We start from the raw sequence: 23,009 nt of genomic DNA, 5'->3' as shown, positions 1-23,009 counted from the left end.
TTGCTGCCTTTACACAAGCTAAGCATATCATGCAAATATAAAAAAAAAATTATTGCATGAATTATTTAGCTAAGTCTATCTTGTTTTCTGTAAGTGCTTTGTCATTAATACAAAAGTGCTACAGATACTTCTTGCTTTTATTTGTTGGTATAATCCGTGATGTCCTTCTAGCTGTGAAGTTTTACTGCTTATCCTTTAACCAAGCCAATCGTGCCACAATCTGTCAACAAAGCTGAAAATGAAACCATTTTTGTTTACTAATATGAATTAAATAGTTGAGCTGAGCCAGTTCTATCTAGCAATGGTACTGAATGTGCAAACACATACCAAGATGAGGAATTATGAAATAGAACCAGTCCTTTTCTCAAATGTATTGCTCAATCAAATTGTAAACAATTAAAGCAGCTTATTAAAAACAAAATAAATAAAATACCTAAATAACAATGTTGATTGGTATAGTTTGTTTACTATATAAATATATTGGGCCTGATCCGATATGCAGCGTCGCCCGCAAAAGCCGGCGACGCCAAATTTTGCGCGGGTTTAGTATCACATATACGGCGTAGCATACAACTTACGTGCGTATATTTCTGCCTTCGCCCGTATTATTTTTACCCATAGACTGACATACAAAACACGCGCAGTTTGGTATCCAATATACAGCGTAAGGACTTACGCGTGCAGATTTCAGAAAATCTACTCCATTCTCATCTCGCCACAAATTGCAGGCATAGGAGCCCTTGCACTAACTAAAAAAACAACGTAACTCCCTGGAAGCCTTAACAAACACATACATTTAAGCGGCATCTCAAGGTTAAAGGGACAGTATACTATGATATTTCTTTTTTAAGGTTTATTTGTGTATTTGAAATAGTCAAATGGATTGAGCTTGTAGGTACTTTATCACATTGTGGACATATACTTGCTTATTTACTTTCAATTGGATTACCTTCATCTCTTTAGAACCCACTGGAGTGTAATATATTCTAATGCTAACACAGCTTGGCACTGATGCCAAAATATATAAAGGAACAGTCAACTCCAAAGAAAACCTTTTTCTTTTAAATAGGCCATGTTTAATTTGAACACTTGCTTTGTTCTCTTGGTATTCTTAGTTGAAAGCAAAACCTAGGATGGCTCATATGATCATTTATAACACCTTCTTGAAGGCTGCCTCTTTGCAATTGTGTTAAACCAATCACACACACCACAACCTCTTACCTGCAGACTTAAAACACCTGATAATGCCCACCCTATCAGTAACATCACTACTATATATACCAATGGGTCAATTTATATTGGATGTGAGATACATTGATTTACATCTTACAAGTGAATATTACTATATGTACCCTTAAGAAACAACTATTGTGGATGGGAGTTATAGTACAAGAATATGTTAGAAACAGGATAATATTACCTTTTTTGGGCCATTTCCCCACAGGCCTTATTTTATGTTTTAACAATATTAGTGTACTAAAATACCCCTCACATGGATGTGGATGACAATTATATGGTAAAAAACAGAGGACAAGATTTATGGTGAACTATAAGACTATTATTTTTTTTCCGGCTTCTTGGATGAGGGGGCAGAGGTGACTGGAGTGGATTTCCTGGTTCTCCTGGTTTGGGAAGCTTCAGATGATTCTGCTGGAGTGCTGGCCACAGATGAAAGGCTGGAGGCAGTGTCCTGCTGGTGTGTGAAGTGCTCAACCAACACACCCAAGAGTTGGTTTTGTTCCCGCCATCTATTGTCCATCTGCATATCAGACTGGATTCTCATCATCTGAGACTGATTTTGGACAATTCCATTTAATGAGGCTGCAATGTCCCTCTGCAGCTCGATGCTACGCTTGAGTAGCCTCTCTTGGCTCCTATGAAACCTCTGTTGGCCTCTTTGAATGCTTTTGCAGCTTGTTATCAGCCTCCTCTGGAGTGAAATGTATTCCTCTCCCAGGGGAGAATACAGTGGATCTACAGGCTCTTGAGCAGCAGTGATTCTAGGTGCAGGTTCTGCTCTATCTGCTGGTGCATCTTGGACAACTTCAGCTGCATCTGCTTCATGGATAACTTCAGTTGCTGGTGCTTCATGGATAACTTCAGCTGCTGGTGCTTCAGGGACAACCTCAGCTGCTGGTGCTTCAGGGACAACCTCAGCTGCTGGTGCTTCAGGGACAACCTCAGCTATATGCTCATCTGAGGATGGTGGAGCTCTCCCAAGGGAAGCGGATGATGGAGCTCTCCCAAGGGAAGCGGATGGTGGAGCTCTCCCAAGGGAAGCAGATGGTGGAGCTCTCATGCTGGATTGGTAGTCCCATTGATGACTAGTGTGTGACCACTCAGCCTGTCCACTTTGCATACCTTGCGGCATCCCCAGTGTGGAAAAGCCATGACTGTCCTGATATTGTGTTGGGGGGGGGGGGGGGTAAAGACATTGACACTTCATGGCTGACTTGGCTCCCCCTCAAAGCCAAAAGGATGTTCCTCAGGCCAGGTATCTTGCCATGGGTCGTATGCCAATGGTGGTGGCATCACTTCTGTGTCCTCAACAGAGGCAATCCAACCCTGATGATGCCTGGGAGCATAATGTCCATGTTGCTGCCTGAAGACTGGTGGTGGAGGTGGATGCATGGCTGTAACTGGTGGTGGAGGTGACTGCATGGCTGTGACTGGTGGTGGTGGTGGAGGTGGCGGCATGCCAGTTTGCAGCTTGGTGACAGGAGGTTCTGAGGAGGAGTCAAATGATGATAGGGATTAGTACAGTCATATAGATGTCCATGTGGGCATACAATATACATTGATACATGCTAGGGACAATACTCATTATCATGTCAAACTCTCTATGAGGGATTTTAATCTGCACAGTATACAGGTATGTTTTCATACAAGAGTTATGTGTACATGTCAGTGATGGAGAAAATGTGTTCTTTAAGTGACACTATGGTCACACAATTTACTTTAGCCTGATGTAGGCACAGAACCTGCTTTCTGAGCTAAAATTATTGTAATGGCTATAGTGTCCATTTACTGGAAAATCAACATGTGGCTTGTGGCCTGTGCTACTCTGAGACATATTAGTATTGCACTATTCTACCTCATATCATGAATTGCATTGTGTTAAGTAGCATTAATGTCAAACCTAATTGTAGATGTTTTTGTTAGTAGGCCAAATACCATGCTCCTCATTGTGTACATGAATGTGTGACATTAAAGGATGTTATATCTCAAATACATAAGAAGAAAAAATGGGGTTTATTTAGCAGCGCTAAAAAAAGCTAGGAAATGATGATACCAATCTAATTTATGTTTTATACAATCTAGTTTATTTAAAAATTCTTATAACACATAGAAACATTCAAAAGAAGGGAACAGCTATGGGCACAAGATTCGCGCCCAGCTATGCCAATCTCTTTATGGGATATTGGGAGGAAGGTTTCTTCCCTAGGCATAGTCTGGGCGCGGATCTTGTGCTCTATAGCAGATACATAGATGACCTGTTCTTTATATGGGGGGGTAGTGAAACTGATCTAAACACTATTCTGACAGATATGAATAAAAATGAAATGGGACTATCCTTTACCAGTAACTATAGCAAAAGCCAAATCACCTTCTTGGACTTAGATATCGAAATTGTAGAAAACCAATTAATAACCAAAACACATTTTAAAAAGGTGGATGCCAATAATCTAATCCATTATAACAGCTGCCACATGAAAAAGTGGAAAGACAATGTCCCTAAAGGGCAATATTTAAGAATTAAACGGAATTGCTCAAGAATGACAGATTATCAGGATCAAATAAAGATTTTAGAAAGGAAATTCTTAGAAAGAGAATATAGTCCAGAAGTAATCAATGAAGCTAAACAAGAGGTAGATAAGAAAGTAAGGAGCGACCTCTTAGAATATAAAACAAAAGATATCAAAGAAAATCGAGATGAAATTAATGTGCCCTTTATAACTGAGTTCAGTCATGACAACCTAAACATCCAAAGAGTTTTAAAAAAACATTGGCACTTAGTACAAACTGATCCCATCATAGGGGGAAAAGTGGGGGAAAAGTGGGGGAAAACCCAAAAATAATATATAGGAAAGCACAGAATTTAAAGAGCCTACTAGCTCCCAGTCAATTGAAAAGCATAAAGAAGAAAGACACTCAAAGGTGCCTAGACGGAAATCCTTTAAATGGTTTTTTCCCCTGTTTTAGATGCTGGGCCTGTAAATTTAGTAGTAAACAAAAGATTTTAAAATCAAAAAGTGGAAACTTTACTTTCAAAATAAGAGACACAATTAGATGTCAAGATAAAGGCGTTATTTACGCCATTCAATGTTCATGTAAAAAAATTTACATAGGAGAAACAACCAGAATGCTCCGTGAAAGGATAAGGGAGCACCTCTCTTGCATAGATAGGGGTAACCTTGACCCTTATATCTATCGCCACTTTAGGGAAGTACACAACAACAACCTTAAAGATTTTAAATATTGGGGAATTAAAAAAGTTCACCCCGACTGGAGAGGGGGAAACTGGGAAAATAAACTCCTAAAGGCAGAAGCTGAAATTATATACCTAATGAATACCCTCCAACCTGGAGGCTTGAACTCTGAGATAGACATTTCCCCCTTCTTATAAAAGTCTCTTACAATATGCGAACATTTTCCAGGCTAAATCAGCCACTTATATAGAAAATACTCACATACATTAAATAAGCAATAACATTTCAATTTACCTTGGGCAAAGACAGTACAAGCCCTATATAAATTCGTTTTTCTAGTAATTAAAAAGGAATTTTTATCCCCCTAAAATCAATAAATTAATTGAATAAGCCATATTTTTACCCACTAGCAATAACTCTAGTTATGGGATTGATAATTTCTGATTTAATTGTACATCCATTTTTAAATTGTTACAAATTTATAAATTGTTGAACTTACTATCCTTTGTTGAAAAGGAATATGTATATATCGTTAATTTTTACCCACTAACAATAATTCTAGATATGGGAATGATGATTCTGATTCTTATATTTTCGTTTCGTCCATTTTTAAATTGTTACAAATTTATAAATTGTTGAACTTACTATCCTTTGTTGAAAAGGAATATGTATATATCGTTAATTTTTACCCACTAACAATAATTCTAGATATGGGAATGATGATTCTGATTCTTATATTTTCGTTTCGTCCATTTTTAAATTGTTAAAAATTTATAAATTGTTGAACTTACTATCCTTTGTTGAAAAGGAATATGTATATATCGTTAATTTGTACCCACTTACAATAATTCTAGATATGGGAATGATAATTCTGATTCTTATATTTTCGTTTCAGTTTAGGTAATTTTAAGTTTGCACGATCTAAATGTATATTATCTAATAAAGGCACTTTAGAATTGAAATATATAAGTTGAATTGTGTGAATGCTAATAAAGCAGAAATGATAAGTTCTCTTCCTTGTGTATCATGTAACTAAATAACAACACAGAAACAATCATTACCAACTTAAATAAAGTCCACCTTTACATTGGAAGCCACACAGGTGTTGATAGAAATCTAAAGGAAATGAAGGAACCAATCAAAACACATTCATACCTTTAAAAAGCCAGAAGCTAGCAGGATAAGCATTCTTGATAAAGCCCAGAAGGGTGAAACGCGTTGAATGGGACCTGCTACACTCTACTAAACTTCATTTACTACTGTCACAAAGCTGTGTGACCCTGCAACTTTAAACTTTTCTCCTGACCCTGCAAGTTAAAATCTACCTTTGGTAACTTAAGGGAATACGGTGTTACTGCTAAACACTGACCAAAGATTTCTTCAAACCTTAAGAAGTCTGAGGGAACCCAGATGAAAACAATATTTGGGCTATAAGAAGAAAGGAAAACAAAAAAAGGATAACTACATCACCAGAACGGATCATCACCCCTGACCTCTGAATCAAAGAGAAGGTCAGGTGACTTATCAGAAGCACCAGGAACAAACAGTCTGTGAATCCCTCACAGTGAAGAATATCAGCGGTTGCAACCAGGATAGATTAAGGTACACTAATTTGCACTACGTTTTTTAAAACACGCAAACTGAACTTTAAAGACATCAAGGTATTCATCTGTTAAATTAACCATTTCCATTAACCACGATTGCTTTGGCACCTAAATCAGAATATTGGCTGTTTTTTGCCTTTTTAACTATCCAGCACACCTGAGCCAATTATATGTCCAAGGAAAGTAACTGTGTAACTTTATAACTGTATTTGTTACTGAAGAACTGTAAAGCTGTTAGGATTGATACATTTGTGCCTTTTAAATATTCAATTCACCATTTATCTTAGAAATTTGTTGCTTGCCATATGTTATCTATAGAATTAATTCCTTTATACCTGGAATTCTAGGATTATATGGTTCTAGTCTGTTTTTATAAGTGTTGTATAAGGGAGACGTCCCTTTATTAATTAGGAAAAGCATTTGCTGTTGTTTTTATGTGTTATAAGAATTTTTAAATAAACTAGATTGTATAAAACATAAATTAGATTGGTATCATCATTTCCTAGCTTTTTTTAGCGCTGCTAAATAAACCCCATTTTTTCTTCTTATCCACCATTTAGTTCTCTTTGAGGGAAGAACTTTTTTAGCAGCAGGAATCCACCTTTAGGCGCTCCTATCACACTACACATAAATATCTCAAATACATATCATACTTGTGTGTGTGGGATGTTACTCACCAGCATGAGGTGCTGTGGTTGCAACCCCTGAGTCACGAGCCCCTGGAAGTCCACGGACTGCTGTGATACTCAGAGAGTTGCGTATCATCTCCTGCCATACGTTGTATTCTGCTTCCAAGGGTGGACCACCGCCTGTTCCCCTCTGGTGCATGGCTTCCTGGCCCATCTTCTCTTTCACCCGCCTCTTGCAATAATTCCATCTTTTTTTAAGTCCCTCGACAGTCCTCCTCTGCGGGGCCACACTGTTTACAGCCTCCTCTACCGCTGACCATGCTTCCTTACGCCTTCGGGCAACGCCTCTGCCCTTCTCCTGGCCAAAGAGGGCACTGTGGTTGTCCATGATGGCTTGGACTAGCGCAACACTCTCATCAAATGAGAAATTTGGGCATCTCATGATCCCTCTTCTGTGGCTACCTGGCTTCCTCCCTGGGATGTTCCTGGTGTGGGTTCCTCCCTATCCTCTCCCTCCTTCCCCCTTCTGTCCCCATGTGCACCCTCTGTCCCTCTCCTTGAAGTGCCTGGTCTCTGAGGCTCTCAGGCATCTCCCCTCCCATCATCCCTTCTAGCTCTCCCTCTCCCCACTCCACTTACTCCCTGACGGGGACCCCGCTGCTCCTCCTGTCCGCTACAATACTCCTCTCCCCTCCTCCTTACCATCCTCACACTACACACACTCCCTCCCAGTTCAATCACACACAATCACAACCAAACACTCAGCCTATCACATTGTAAAATTGAAATAAAATGTGTGAGGTGTTAAAAAAAAAAAAGTGTTGTGTATTTTGTATATGTATGTATGCAATATGTGAAAATAAGTGTAAGTAAATATACAAGCTTACCCAAACAACAATCTGACTTAACTAACTATTATGCTGCGCCTCTCTCACTACTCTTACTAATCCTAAACTCACTGCAGTGTGCTGTAGCTCAACGAACCATCCAAACACACTAAAGAAAATGGCATCTGCGCATGGGTTTATATATGACTTTTGAATAGCATAATTACGTTGCGCAGTTTTAGATGGAGTATCGGGTAATTTTTAGGCGTCTTAGCCAAATTTGCGACTCGAGCATACCGCAAATCCCCTTACATCAATTGCGTATCCTATCTTTTTAATGGGATTTGCCTAACGCTGGTATTACGAGTCTTGGAAGAAGTGAGCGGTAGACCCTCTCCTGTCAAGACTTCTACCACATTTAAAAGTGAGTAGTTAAGAGTTTTATGGGCTAACGCCGTAACATAAAACTCTTAACTAAAGTGCTAAAAAGTACACTAAAACCCATAAACTACCTATTAACCCCTAAACCGAGCCCCCCCCCCACATCGGAAACACTTTAATAAATATATTAACCCCTAATCTGCCGATCGGACATCGCCGCCACTTTAATAAATATATTAACCCCTAAACCACCACACTCCCGCCTCGCAAACACTAGTGACATTTTATTAACCCCTAATCTGCCATCCCTAACATGGCCAACACCTACCTACATTTATTAACCCCCTAATCTGCCACCCCCAACGTCGCTGCTACTATATTAAAGGTATTAACCCCTAAACCTAAGTCTAAACATAACCCTAATCCCCCCTAACAAATATAATTTAAAATAACCTAAATAAAATAACTACAATTAAATAAATTATTCCTATTTAAAACTAAATACTTACCGGTAAAATAAACCCTAAGCTAGCTACAATATAACTAATAGTTACATTGTAGCTAGCTTAGGGTTTATATTTATTTTACAGGCAACTTTGTATTTATTTTAACTAGGTACAATAGTTATTAAATAGTTATTAACTATTTAATAACTTCCTAGTTAAAATAAAGACAAATATACCTGTAAAATAAATCCTAACCTAAGTTACAATTACACCTAACACTACACTATCATTAAATAAATTACCTAAACTACCTACAATTAAATTCAATAAACTAAAGTACGAAAAAAACAAACACTAAATTACAGAAAATAAAAAAAGAATTACAATTTTTTTAAACTAATTACACCTACTCTAATCCCCCTAACAAAATAAAAAAGCCCCCCAAAATAATAAAATTCCCTACCCTATACTAAATTACAAATAGCCCTTAAAAGGGCCTTTTGCGAGGCATTGCCCCAAAGTAATCAGCTCTTTTACCTGAAGAAAAAAAAAAGACAATACCCCCCCAATATTACAACCCACCACCCACACACCCAACCCTACTCTAAACCCCCCCCCAATCCCCCTTAAAAAACCTAACACTAACCCCTTGAAGATCACCCTACCTTGAGACGTCTTCACCCAGCCAGGCACAAGTGGACCTCCAGAGGGGCAGAAGTCTTCATCCGATCCGGGTAGAAGAGGTCCTCCAAGCGGCAGAAGTCTTCATCCAGACGGCATCTTCTATCTTCATCCATCCGGAGCGGGTCCATCTTCAATCCAGCCGACGTGGAGCCATCCTCTTCAAACGAAGTCCCTAACTTAGGTTAGGATTTATTTTACAGGTATATTTGTCTTTATTTTAACTAGGAAGGTATTAAATAGTTAATAACTATTTAATAACTATTCTACCTAGCTAAAATAAATTCAAAGTTGCCTGTAAAATAAATATAAATCCTAAGATAGCTACAATGTAACTATTAGTTATATTGTAGCTAGCTTAAGGTTTATTTTATCGGTAAGTATTTCGTTTTAAATAGGATTAATTTATTTAATTATGGTAAATGTATTTCGTTTAATTTAAATTATATTTAAGTTAGGGGGGTGTTAGGGTTAGACAGGTTTACGGGTTAGTAAATTTAATATAGTTGCAGCGACGTTGGGGGTGGCAGATTAGGAGTTAATAAAACATAATTTATGCTTACCTGATAAATTTATTTCTCTTGTAGTGTATCCAGTCCACGGATCATCCATTACTTATGGGATATTAACTCCTCCCCAACAGAAAGTGCAAGAGGATTCACCCAGCAGAGCTGCTATATAGCTCCTCCCCTAACTGCCATTACCAGTCATTCGACCGAAAACATGCAGAGAAAGGAAAACCATAGGGTGCAGTGGTGACTGTAGTTTAATGGAAAAATTACCTGCCTTAAAGTGACAGGGCGGGCCGTGGACTGGATACACTACAAGAGAAATAAATTTATCAGGTAAGCATAAATTATGTTTTCTCTTGTTAAGTGTATCCAGTCCACGGATCATCCATTACTTATGGGATACCAATACCAAAGCTAAAGTACACGGATGACGGGAGGGACAGGCAGGCTCTTTATACGGAAGGAACCACTGCCTGAAGAACCTTTCTCCCAAAAACAGCCTCCGAAGAAGCAAAAGTGTCAAATTTGTAAAATTTGGAAAAAGTATGAAGAGAAGACCAAGTTGCAGCCTTGCAAATCTGTTCAACAGAAGCCTCATTCTTAAAGGCCCAAGTGGAAGCCACAGCTCTAGTAGAATGTGCTGTAATTCTTTCAGGAGGCTGCTGTCCAGCAGTCTCATAGGCTAACCGTATTATGCTACGAAGCCAAAAGGAGAGAGAGGTAGCCGAAGCTTTTTGACCTCTCCTCTGACCAGAATAAACAACAAACAGGGAAGACGTTTGTCGAAAATCCTTAGTTGCCTGTAGATAAAATTTCAGGGCACGGACTACATCTAGATTGTGTAGCAGACGTTCCTTTTTCGAAGAAGGATTAGGACACAAAGATAGAACCACAATCTCTTGATTGATATTCCTGTTAGTGACCACCTTAGGTAGGAACCCAGGTTTAGTACGCAGAACTACCTTGTCTGAATGAAAAATCAGATAAGGAGAATCACAATGTAAGGCCGATAACTCAGAGACTCTTCGAGCCGAGGAAATCGCCATTAAAAACAGAACTTTCCAAGATAACAACTTGATATCAATGGAATGAAGGGGTTCAAACGGAACCCCCTGTAAAACATTAAGAACTAAGTTCAAACTCCATGGTGGAGCAACAGTTTTAAACACAGGCTTGATCCTAGCTAAAGCCTGACAAAAAGCTTGAACGTCCGGAACTTCTGACAGACGTTTGTGTAAAAGAATGGACAGAGCTGAAATCTGTCCCTTTAAGGAACTAGCGGATAAACCCTTTTCTAAACCTTCTTGTAGAAAAGACAATATCCTCGGAATCCTAACCTTACTCCATGAGTAACTCTTGGATTCGCACCAATATAAGTATTTGCGCCATATCTTATGGTAAATCTTTCTGGTAACAGGCTTCCTAGCCTGTATTAAGGTATCAATAACTGACTCAGAAAAACCACGTTTTGATAAAATCAAGCGTTCAATTTCCAAGCAGTCAGCTTCAGAGAAATTAGATTTTGATGTTTGAAGGGACCCTGGATCAGAAGGTCCTGTTTCAGAGGTAGCGACCAAGGTGGACAGGATGACATGTCCACTAGATCTGCATACCAAGTCCTGCGTGGCCATGCAGGCGCTATTAGAATCACTGATGCTCTCTCCTGTTTGATTCTGGCAATCAATCGAGGAAGCATCGGGAAGGGTGGAAACACATAAGCCATCCCGAAGGTCCAAGGTGCTGTCAAAGCATCTATCAGAACCGCTCCCGGATCCCTGGATCTGGACCCGTAACGAGGAAGCTTGGCGTTCTGTCGAGACGCCATGAGATCTATCTCTGGTTTGCCCCAACGTCGAAGTATTTGGGCAAAGACCTCCGGATGAAGTTCCCACTCCCCCGGATGAAAAGTCTGACGACTTAAGAAATCCGCCTCCCAGTTCTCCACTCCCGGGATGTGGATTGCTGACAGGTGGCAAGAGTGAGACTCTGCCCAGCGAATTATCTTTGATACTTCCATCATTGCTAGGGAGCTTCTTGTCCCTCCCTGATGGTTGATGTAAGCTACAGTCGTGATGTTGTCCGACTGAAACCTGATGAACCCCCGAGTTGTTAACTGGGGCCAAGCCAGAAGGGCATTGAGAACTGCTCTCAATTCCAGAATGTTTATTGGTAGGAGACTCTCCTCCTGATTCCATTGTCCCTGAGCCTTCAGAGAATTCCAGACAGCGCCCCAACCTAGTAGGCTGGCGTCTGTTGTTACAATTGTCCAGTCCGGCCTGCTGAATGGCATCCCCCTGGACAGATGTGGCCGAGAAAGCCACCATAGAAGAGAATTTCTGGTCTCTTGATCCAGATTCAGAGTAGGGGACAAGTCTGAGTAATCCCCATTCCACTGACTTAGCATGCACAATTGCAGCGGTCTGAGATGTAGGCGTGCAAAGGGTACTATGTCCATTGCTGCTACCATTAAGCCGATCACCTCCATGCATTGAGCTACTGACGGGTGTTGAATGGAATTAAGGACACGGCATGCATTTTGAAGCTTTGTTAACCTGTCTTCTGTCAGGTAAATCTTCATTTCTACAGAATCTATAAGAGTCCCCAAGAAGGGAACTCTTGTGAGTGGAAAGAGAGAACTCTTCTTTTCGTTAACCTTCCATCCATGCGACCTTAGAAATGCCAGTACTAACTCTGTATGAGACTTGGCAGTTTGAAAGCTTGAAGCTTGTATCAGAATGTCGTCTAGGTACGGAGCTACCGCAATTCCTCGCGGTCTTAGTACCGCCAGAAGAGCACCCAGAACCTTTGTGAAGATTCTCAGAGCCGTAGCCAATCCGAATGGAAGAGCTACAAACTGGTAATGCCTGTCTAGAAAGGCAAACCTTAGATACCGGTAATGATCTTTGTGAATCGGTATGTGAAGGTAAGCATCCTTTAAATCCACTGTGGTCATGTACTGACCCTTTTGGATCATGGGTAAAATTGTCCGAATAGTCTCCATTTTGAACGATGGAACTCTTAGGAATTTGTTTAGGATCTTTAAATCCAGGATTGGCCTGAAAGTTCCCTCTTTTTTGGGAACCACAAACAGATTTGAGTAAAACCCTTGTCCCTGTTCCGACCGTGGAACTGGATGGATTACTCCCATTAATAAAAGCTCTTGTACACAGCGTAGAAACGCCTCTTTCTTTATTTGGTTTGTTGACAACCTTGACAGATGAAATCTCTCTCTTGGGGGAGAGTATTTGAAGTCCAGAAGGTATCCCTGAGATATTATATCTAGCGCCCAGGGATCCTGGACATCTCTTGCCCAAGCCTGGGCGAAGAGAGAAAGTCTGCCCCCCACTAGATCCGTTCCCGGATCGGGGGCCCTCAATTCATGCTGTTTTAGGGGCACCAGCAGGTTTCCTGGCCTGCTTGCCCTTGTTCCAGGACTGGTTAGGTCTCCAGCCTTGTCTGTAGCGAGCAACAGATCCTTCTTGTTTTGGAGCAGAGGAAGTTGATGCTGCTCCTGCTTTGAAATTCCGAAAGGAACGAAAATTAGATTGTCTAGCCTTAGGTTTGGCTCTGTCTTGAGGCAGGGCATGGCCTTTACCTCCTGTAATGTCAGCGATAATTTCTTTCAATCCGGGCCCGAATAAGGTCTGCCCTTTGAAAGGTATATTAAGTAATTTAGACTTAGAAGTAACGTCAGCTGACCAGGATTTTAGCCACAGTGCTCTGCGCGCCTGAATGGCGAATCCGGAATTCTTAGCCGTAAGCTTAGTTAAATGTACTACGGCATCTGAAATAAATGAGTTAGCTAACTTAAGAGCTTTAAGCCTGTGTGTAATCTCATCTAATGGAGCTGATTCAAGTGTCCCTTCCAGAGACTCAAACCAAAATGCTGCTGCAGCCGTGACAGGCGCAATGCATGCAAGGGGTTGCAATATAAAACCTTGTTGAACAAACATTTTCTTAAGGTAACCCTCTAACTTTTTATCCATTGGATCTGAAAAGGCACAGCTATCCTCCACCGGGATAGTGGTACGCTTAGCTAAAGTAGAAACTGCTCCCTCCACCTTAGGGATCGTTTGCCATAAGTCCCGTGTGGTGGTGTCTATTGGAAACATCTTTCTAAATATCGGAGGGGGTGAGAACGGCACACCGGGTCTATCCCACTCCTTAGTAACAATTTCAGTAAGTCTCTTAGGTATAGGAAAAACATCAGTACTCGACGGTACCGCAAAATATTTATCCAACCTACACATTTTTTCTGGTATTGCAACTGTGTTACAATCATTCAGAGCCGCTAACACCTCCCCTAGTAATACACGGAGGTTTTCCAGCTTAAATTTAAAATTTGAAATATCTGAATCCAATCTGTTTGGATCAGAACCGTCAGCCGCAGAATGAAGCTCTCCGTCCTCATGTTCTGCAAGTTGTGACCCAGTATCTGACATGGCCCTAACATTATCAGCGCACTCTGTTCTCACCCCAGAGTGATCACGCTTACCTCTTAGTTCTGGTAATTTAGCCAAAACTTCAGACATAACAGTAGCCATATCCTGTAATGTGATTTGTAATGGCCGCCCAGATGTACTCGGCGCCACAATATCACGCACCCCCCGAGCGGGAGATGCAGGTACTGACACGTGAGGCGAGTTAGTCGGCATAACTCTCCCCTCGTTGTTTGGTGAAATGTGTTCAATTTGTACAGATTGACTTTTATTTAAAGTAGCATCAATACAGTTAGTACATAAATTTCTATTGGGCTCCACTTTGGCATTAGCACATATAGCACAGATGTCTTCCTCTGAATCAGACATGTTTAACACACTAGCAAATAAACTAGCAACTTGGAAATACTTTTCAAGTAATTTACTATAATATGAAAACGTACTGTGCCTATAAGAAGCACAGAAAGAGTTATGACAGTTGAAAGTTAATAAACTGAAAGGTTATAGCATCAAATCTTTGTAAAAAACACAATTTTAGCAAAGGCTTGTTCCCATTAGCGAAGGATAACTAACCCTGATAGCAGAAAAAAAAAAGTTACAGAAATAAATGTTTTTTATCACAGTCAACTACAATCTCACAGCTCTGCTGTGAATGATTACCTCCCTCAAAACAAGTTTTGAAGACCCCTGAGTTCTGTAGAGATGAACCGGATCATGCAGGAAATACAATGAGCTTCTGACTGAATTTTTTGACCTCCCCCTCACACACAACAGTGAGAGAGATCAGTAAACTGTCATAAATTAAATAAAACAACTGCCAAGTGGAAAAAATAATGCCCAAAACATTTTATTCACCCAGTACCTCAGAAAATGAAACGATTTTACATGCCAGCAAAAAACGTTTAACATAAATTAAGTGTTATTAAAGAGCCTGTTGCCAGTCCCTGCAAATTAGGCTAAAGTCTTATGCATACAGTATAATTCCAGTGAAGTGCCATTCCCCAGAATACTGAAGTGTAAAATATACATACATGACAGCCTGATACCAGATGCTGCTACTGCATTTAAGGCTGAGTTTACATTATATCGGTATGGCAGAATTTTCTCATCAATTCCATTGTCAGAAAATAATAAGCTGCTACATACCTCTTTGCAGATTAATCTGCCCGCTGAAGTTTACCTCTCCTCAGATGGCCGAGAAACAGCAATATGATCTTAACTACGCCGGCTAAAATCATAGTAAAAACTCAGGTAGATTCTTCTTCAAATTCTACCAGAGAATGAATAACACACTCCGGTGCTATTATAAAATAACAAACTTTTGATTGAAGGTATAAAACTAAATATAATCACCATAGTCCTCTCACACATCCTATCTAGTCGTTGGGTGCAAGAGAATGACTGGTAATGGCAGTTAGGGGAGGAGCTATATAGCAGCTCTGCTGGGTGAATCCTCTTGCACTTCCTGTTGGGGAGGAGTTAATATCCCATAAGTAATGGATGATCCGTGGACTGGATACACTTAACAAGAGAAATATAATGTAGGTGTCAGCGATGTTGGGGGCAGTAGATTAGGGGTTCATAAGTATAATGTAGGTGGTGGCGGTGTCCGGAGCGGCAGATTAGGGTTTAATAATATAATGTAGGTGTCAGCGATAGCGGGGGCGGCAGATTAGGGGTTAATAAGTGTAATATTAGGGGTGTTTAGACTCTGGGTTCATGCTAGGGTGTTAGGTGCAGACATAAAATTAATTTCCCCATAGGAAACAATGGGGCTGCGTTAGGAGCTGAACGCTGCTTTTCTGCAGGTTTTAGGTTTTTTTTCAGCCAGCTCAGCCCCATTGTTTCCTATGGGGAAATCGTGCACAAGCACGTTTAGCCAGCTCACCGCTGACTTAAGCAACGCTGGTATTGAGGTGAGATGTGGAGCTAAATTTTGCTCTACGCTCACCTTTTTGCGGCTAACGCCAGGTTTAAAAAAACCTGTAATACTAGCGTTGTCTTAAGGGAGCGGTGGGAAAAAAAGGCTTGTTAGCAACGCACCCGTTACCGCAAAACTCGTAATCTCGGCGTTAGTTTGCATTCAAGCAAAACCATTTACTTGTAACATGTGCGCAAGTTAGCAATAGCATCTACCACTTATAATCTATACCAATATATCTCATTGGATGCATAAATGTACAAATTAGGCAGTATCTTTTTCATCAAGACTTTAAAAAACAAAAAAACAAGCAACTATGGACTCTAAAATAACCCATCAAAGGGCTGTATGCGTTGCTTCACACTGGTTTTTATGAGGTTTCCCTTTAAAGGATAGTGCATTCTGCCATTCTGTTAGAAAACCTAGTTTTAGGTGGCTTTAAACCAAATATATTCTTCCAATACTTTGTACTGAGATAATTCTGCAGAGATATTCACTTCTAATAGAAAACACTATCTAAGCAGCTTTTAATGTGCTTTTTGAGCTTTTCTATATTAACAGACTTAACCTTTGGAAAGCACATTTGGCTTATTTAAATGTCATATGTTGGCTTTTCACACATTTGTTTTTCATGTTATTGAATTTCTTCCACATGCCCAGCTCACATAATAATAAAAAAAGATATTGTATAATAGTTTCATAAAAAGTTATATTTAGATATAACCATACTTTTAAATAACGTAACGTACACACTACTAAAATAAATCATCAAAATGTTTATGATGGCATGTAAGCAATATTAAACATAAAGATATGAGACTGTTAATTGCACACATAATGAATTGATTGTACTGCTGAAGTGAAAAATCCTGCATTAAAACGCATTAGGCAGTCATTATCAATATTGAGTCACTGGCCCCTATTTAAGAGTCTGGCGGACCTGATCACAAGAGCTGCTGGTGCAACGCTGCCCCCTGCAGACTCGCGGCCAATCGACCGCCAGCAGGGGGGTGTCAATCAACCCGATCGTACTCTATCGGGTTGATTTCCGGTGATGTCTGTCCGCCTGCTCAGAGCAGGCTGACAGGTTATGGAGCAGCGGTCTTTGGGTTTACTTTCACATTTACTGCATATATTTTCCTTCTGTGTAAATGCAGCAGCATCCTCCATAAATATGTAAAGACAAATGGCTTTAAAGTGTTTTTTTTTTTAATCCTTTAACCCCTTAACTGTAGTGATGACACTTTTTAATTAACTTAATGTGAACTAAAAATACATTTTGGCTAACATAGATGGATTTGAAGTTCTGTTCTGCATTGTGATCACAGCCATCATAAAATCAGCTTAGCAGCATATTGGTACAATGACAAGTTTCTCTTTAGAATGCAAGATGCTCAGATTTCTGCATTGCTTTTAAAAATAAAACTATTAATCATGTATATTTCATTTAATATCAAAATTCAATCCAGGATAATAAGTACTGCATTTATTACATACCTGCTTTATTAAGGGATACTAAGTTCACTAGCTGACTTTATTTTCTCATATCTCTCAATATAACAATATATGTATTAAAGGGAAATAAATCCCAATATTTTTCTTTCATGTTTCAGTTAGAGCATATCATTTTAAACAACTTTCCAATTTACTTCTGTTGTATCCTTTTTTGAAAAGCAGGAATATAAGCTCAGGAGCATGCACGTGTCTTTTTTTTTCTAGAATGTTATACATAAACAAGAGCATTAGATGGCAGCACTTTTTCCTCCAGACATGCACACTACGTTATTTTATTATTGCACTGTTGCTTGTATATAACTATGTGGTAAATCCTAATCTAGTTGACTGTGTTTTTCTACTCCCTATATGCCTGTTTTGAAATGGGAACAATCACAATGTAAAAACACCATTCTTGTATTAGAAAAATATTAAATTACCCATACTATGTATAACCGTCCAAAAGTTATTGACTTAAAAGGACAGTCAACACCAGAATTTTTGTTGTTTTAAAAGATAGATAATCCCTTAATTACCAATTCCCCAGTTTTGCATAACCAACACAGTTATAATTCTACACGTTTTACCTCTGTAATTGCCTTGTATCTAAACCTCAGCAGACTGCCCCCTTATTTCAGTTCTTTTGACAGACTTGCATTTTAGCCAATCAGAGCTGTCTCCATGGTAAATTCACGTGCATGAGCTCAATGTTATCTATATGAAACACGTGAACTAATGCCCTCTAGTGGTGAAAAACTATCAAAATGCATTTAGATTAGAGGCAACCTTCAAGGTCTAAGAAATTAGCATATGAACCGCCTAGGTTTAGCTTTCAACTAAGAATACCAAGAGAACAAAACAAAATGTGTGATAAAAGTAAATTGCAAAGTTGTTTAAAATTACATGCCCTATTCGAAACATGAAAGTTTTTTTGGACTTGACTGTCCCTTTAATATTGTCAACAAAATGGACATATTGAATTCAACAGACAAAGGCACTTGCTAAATGCTTAACATCCACAGACAGATCGATAACACGTTATATCAAACGACCGTATTAAGAATTATTTAGAGCCACTGTCTCAGGCTAATTAGGCAGTGCCTGGGTTGGCACATATGATACGTTGCATACATTTTATGGCCTCTGTCAATTTTTAGGGGACAAAAGGTGTAGTCAGCAGAATGATGCAGTCAACCTTCTCCAAGGTGCTGCCCTATTTCCTTCCTAACTGCCCTCCACACTCCCCTATTCTTCCTCCATTGAATCCACCTTATGGCTTCCCTGACTGCTCTTTAAACTCCCTCTCCATTGTGGCCCTTGTGGGTCCTAGTGACTAGGTAGATACTTTAAAAAAAACTATTTTGCTTTTCCTGCACCTCTTTCCTATGTGAACAATACCATCTTAAAATGAAGTGGCTGCAGTGTAGTTTCCAAAGCACTAAACAATGCTGCATGTTGGTCATGTTGTCGATGTTTGTGATTGGGTGTAAAGTCCATAGAGATGTGATGTAATGTAAAACAATGGTGAATCAGCCATTATTGGTAATTAATATATATATATATATTACACACACATTACACATTTATATATTATACATACACTGCCACAATATACAAGATATTTAATAAATGATGTGTACATACAGCATGCAGACCCACCAGCAGCATAACACAGTATTCAATTAACCCCTTGGCTGCCAGAGAGGACTGCTACCTCTTTAGCAGCCAACGGATTATAACATAAACTACTAGGGACATGTGGAATTACAGCGCCTGTGGATCCCTACTACACGCCGCGGTAATCACCTGCTTGTGTCCGGCGGCCTCTCATTCACAATAACTTGCTAAATAAGTTATCCTGCTGATTCCTTTCCTGCATGGATCCATCAGGCGGCGGGACAGTGAGGGCTAACATGCAGCAGCAGCTGTTTGCCGGGTAACAGGCAGTACGAATGACGTCACGCCGTTGCAGGGGTGGTTGCGTCTCTGGTCCGTGGAGAGGAGAGCTGATCATGTGTGGTGGGGGTACGCACAAGTAACAGGATAGCATGATGTCACCTCAGCACCACTCTCAGTCTGATATGTGGGCAGCACATAGTGGGGACTCGGGGAGGTTCTCACTATACTCACTGTAATTTTTGGGGCAAAGTAACGGCCACTGCGCTCCCTCACACTGTTCTGCTGTGCTGCTTGCTCCTCTCCACACACACTATGTGCAGCTGGCAGCTGCCGGCCCACCAGCCACCGGCCCACCGGGATTTTTCCCGGTATCCCGGCGGCCCAATCCGGCCCTGCTAAGTGGTGTTCCTTGCATTTCTGGATGTGGAGAGAAAAGCCCAGTGCAATATAGCACTGCATGACGAGAGTTTTGTTACATTTACATTAGGGCTGTTCGATATTGGGAAAAAAGGAAAATCCCGATTCTCCTGTATGTCATAGGTGATGTCATAGGGTGTGGAGTTATAAATCACATACTCCCGAAATTTGAAATCGCGATTTAAAATCATGATTAATCGCATCATGCAATCAATCGTGCAGCCCTAATTTACATGTATTTTATATAACAGACTTCAAATTGTGTCCTTTATGTTTTATTACATTTAAGCATTGCATGTTCTATTTTGTATTTGAATGCATTTATATTCTGTATACAGCTGTGTATTTTGGATTGAGATTTTACAAATTCATAGTATGCTCTTAAAGGTTTGGTGTATCTATAACATATTAAGATCATACTGTGTATATTTTATAAATTGCATTACAATTTGTATTTCTTTTATGGGAAATAAGCCTGAAAGTAGGAGAGACAGAGGATTTCCCTGGGCTGAAAAGGGGGTTCATCTTGTGAATCTCTCTCACAATTCTCATGATATTTTTTATGCATTTTACACCTGATGGTCTCACTGATTTATCTCACCAGTTGTGTGCAGGTGAAGTTTGCTCAAAGTTCACAATACACATATTTAAACTAGAAGAAAATGTAATTTAAAGTATAGTGAAAACATTTCAGTTTAATTTGTATTTGCAAACTGAGATGTTATAGATACCAGGTGCTCCCCTGTTAACTTCACTCTTCCCTATGAGATTCTCTATCCCAGATTGCTTGATTGCATTCTAAGGCCCTGATATTCAAAGGATATTATCCAGCTTGGAGATAAACTGCAATTCAGTAACTTCACAGGAGCAGAAGTTTACTGATTGCTCAAAATAAAAAGGGCAGAACTCTCCAGCACTGTGAGATCTCTCTCATTTATGTATGTGAAGGAGTGACAAGCCCAGTGTAATATAGCACTGCATGATATGAAAGTTTTGTTACATGTACACTTTGTGCTTTGCATTTTACATTACTAGACATTTCAGATTGGGTCATTTCAGTATTATTGTACTTAAGCTTTACACTTTCTCTTTTATATAATACATTTATATTTAGATCTAAACAAATTACGAATTCCGATTAGGTTTTGAGAGTTTCTGTGTTACTTTAACAAATAAGAATAATAATTTGTATACTTCTGTGTATCTTTTACAAATTACATTGCACTTTCTATTTGCTCTATTGTAAACTAAAACTGACAGTTTCAGAAAGTGGGAGGAATAGGGCAGTTCCCTGGTCTGAGCAGGGGAGTTACCAGCATATGTCTGAAGCTTTCTCGCAAGTCTTGTGTGAAATTTTGTAAGCAATTTAAGCAAGTTGGTCTCACTGATTTTCTTGCCTGCTATATTCAGGTGAAGTTTGCTCAAAATTCAAAATACACTTATTTTAACTAACAGAAAACTGATATATACTAAAACATAGACAAAAGCAAGTTAAATTGTAGTGAAAACATGTGTTTGATTTTGAATTGATGCAAACTAAGCCTTTATATCAGCCCCCGGGGATTCTCCAGTTACCTTCTCTCTCCCATGTGAAATTTTGTTTCCCAGATAGCTTCATTACTGTCTATAGAAGCCATCTCTCATCTCTTTTCCAGTGAGTTATGTCCCTGTGAAGTCTGCACTATAATTTATTTTTGAACTAGACAATGTTTATCTGGCCCATAGAGAGCAATGAAGCTTTCTGGGAAACTGAAGCTGATAGTTTTGCAGTTTTAATGTTGACCAGTTACCTTCTCTCTCCCATGTGAAATTTTGTATCCCAGAGAGCTTCATTACTTTCTGTGGAAGGCATCTAGAATCTCTCTGGGACTTCCAGGTTCCTCCACTTTTCTTAGCATTTTCAGTGAATTCAGCACCTATGAATTCTGCTCTATAATCTGTCTCCAAACTAGAGAATGTTTGATTATCTGGCTTATAGAAAGTAATGAAGCTCTCTGGGAAACTGACAGTTTTTCAGTTTCAATGTAAATGGAAGAAATACAAAGTGCAATGTAATTTCTAAAAGATACACATAAATATACAAAGTATGACACTAATTTGTTAAAGTTACACAGAAACTGTGAAAGCATAATCAGAATTTGTAAAATCACAATCCTAAATACACTGCTGTATACAAAATAAAATACAAAATAGAAAGTGCAAAATTTAAATGTAATACAAGTTAATCTGAAGTGTAAAGTGATAGAAAATACAAAGCTCAGGGTGTAAATACAGCAGAGCTCTGTTATCCAGTGCTATACTGCACTGGTCTTGTCTCTCCTTCAGATACATAAATGCAGGGAACATCATTTGGAGAAGTATAGCAAAATTTGCCTTTCGAAAAATTTCACTAGGGATCCCGCAGTGCAGGAAGATCATTTAAGAAAATCTCCCCTGAGCGATGATCTTTTGAATTTCAGGCCCTTGGACTTCCAGGTACCACACCTTTTCTTACAGAATTCAGTGAGTTTAGCCCCTGTTAAGTATGTACAATAATTACTCTCCAAGGTGGAGAATTTTTAGTCATCTTGGTGATTGAGCACTAGGAAAATTATCAGATTTCCTACTGCTCCTGGTTGTGGTAGTAGTAATGAGAGTCATACTACTTTTGCTAGGCTACCCTCATCATTGTTTCTAACCCCCTTTCTCAATTTGAAAAATACATCAATGGAAAATATGCCAACTTTTTCACTTAGTCTCCTATCTATATAAAATACTTCTTTCAAATCTCTTAAATATTCAAGGGTAGAGGAGTGCAATAAGCCACATGTATGCAGAAAGAATAGGCAATTTGTTAAAAAAAGTTTGCTGAACTTTTAAATCAGCATTTTTATCTCCTTTTTTAAATGAGGTGTAACCTATAACCTTTGTCTCTGTTGTTCTATTTTTCATTATTTTGAAATGAAAAATTTGCTCAATGAGATATAAAAGTGTAATAATAAAATGCAGAGTTAAACACTTAGTTAAACTCATGCACCAAGTCTTTGCCCTTCAAGTTTCTATACTGGACACAGCTGGTGATTGGCAGCTATGTGCATGTGCTGTCCCCGAATGGATCGCTGGCTATGTACTGCTCATGAGTGTCAAGGCATTGCGGCTTCCGAGTATGACTCTGCAGAAGTTAAACACATAGAAGTTGATCACAATTCCGAGTATGACTTTGCAGGAGTTAAACACATAGAAGTTGATCACTATCTTGTTCTTGTTTTTGGAAGATAATTTCTGAATGTTAGATGGTCAGCACAATTACAAAATGTTTTTACCGATAATATCCCTCAAGCACAAAATCA

The 23,009-nt window shown here is 39.3% G+C and overlaps 1 protein-coding gene across 3 annotated transcripts in view; it reads right to left on the bottom strand.

The window, feature by feature from the left end:
* Nucleotides 1-1,053: 1,053 nt before the first annotated feature.
* LOC128651694 (uncharacterized) overlaps nt 1,054-23,009 on the bottom strand; it is a 29,577-nt gene continuing 7,621 nt past the window's right edge. For all 3 annotated transcript variants that reach the window (XM_053704680.1, XM_053704682.1, XM_053704683.1), the window contains exon 2: nt 1,054-2,726. In XM_053704680.1, coding sequence (XP_053560655.1) covers nt 1,559-2,446 — 888 coding nt within the window. In that variant the 5' untranslated portion in view covers nt 2,447-2,726 and the 3' untranslated portion in view covers nt 1,054-1,558. The remainder of the gene's footprint in view (nt 2,727-23,009) is intronic.

The sequence above is a fragment of the Bombina bombina genome, chromosome 3, assembly GCF_027579735.1.
Source record: "Bombina bombina isolate aBomBom1 chromosome 3, aBomBom1.pri, whole genome shotgun sequence".
Lineage (NCBI taxonomy): Eukaryota > Metazoa > Chordata > Amphibia > Anura > Bombinatoridae > Bombina > Bombina bombina.
Note: the sequence above shows the minus strand (reverse complement) of the source record. Positions and strands in the feature narration are given on the sequence as shown.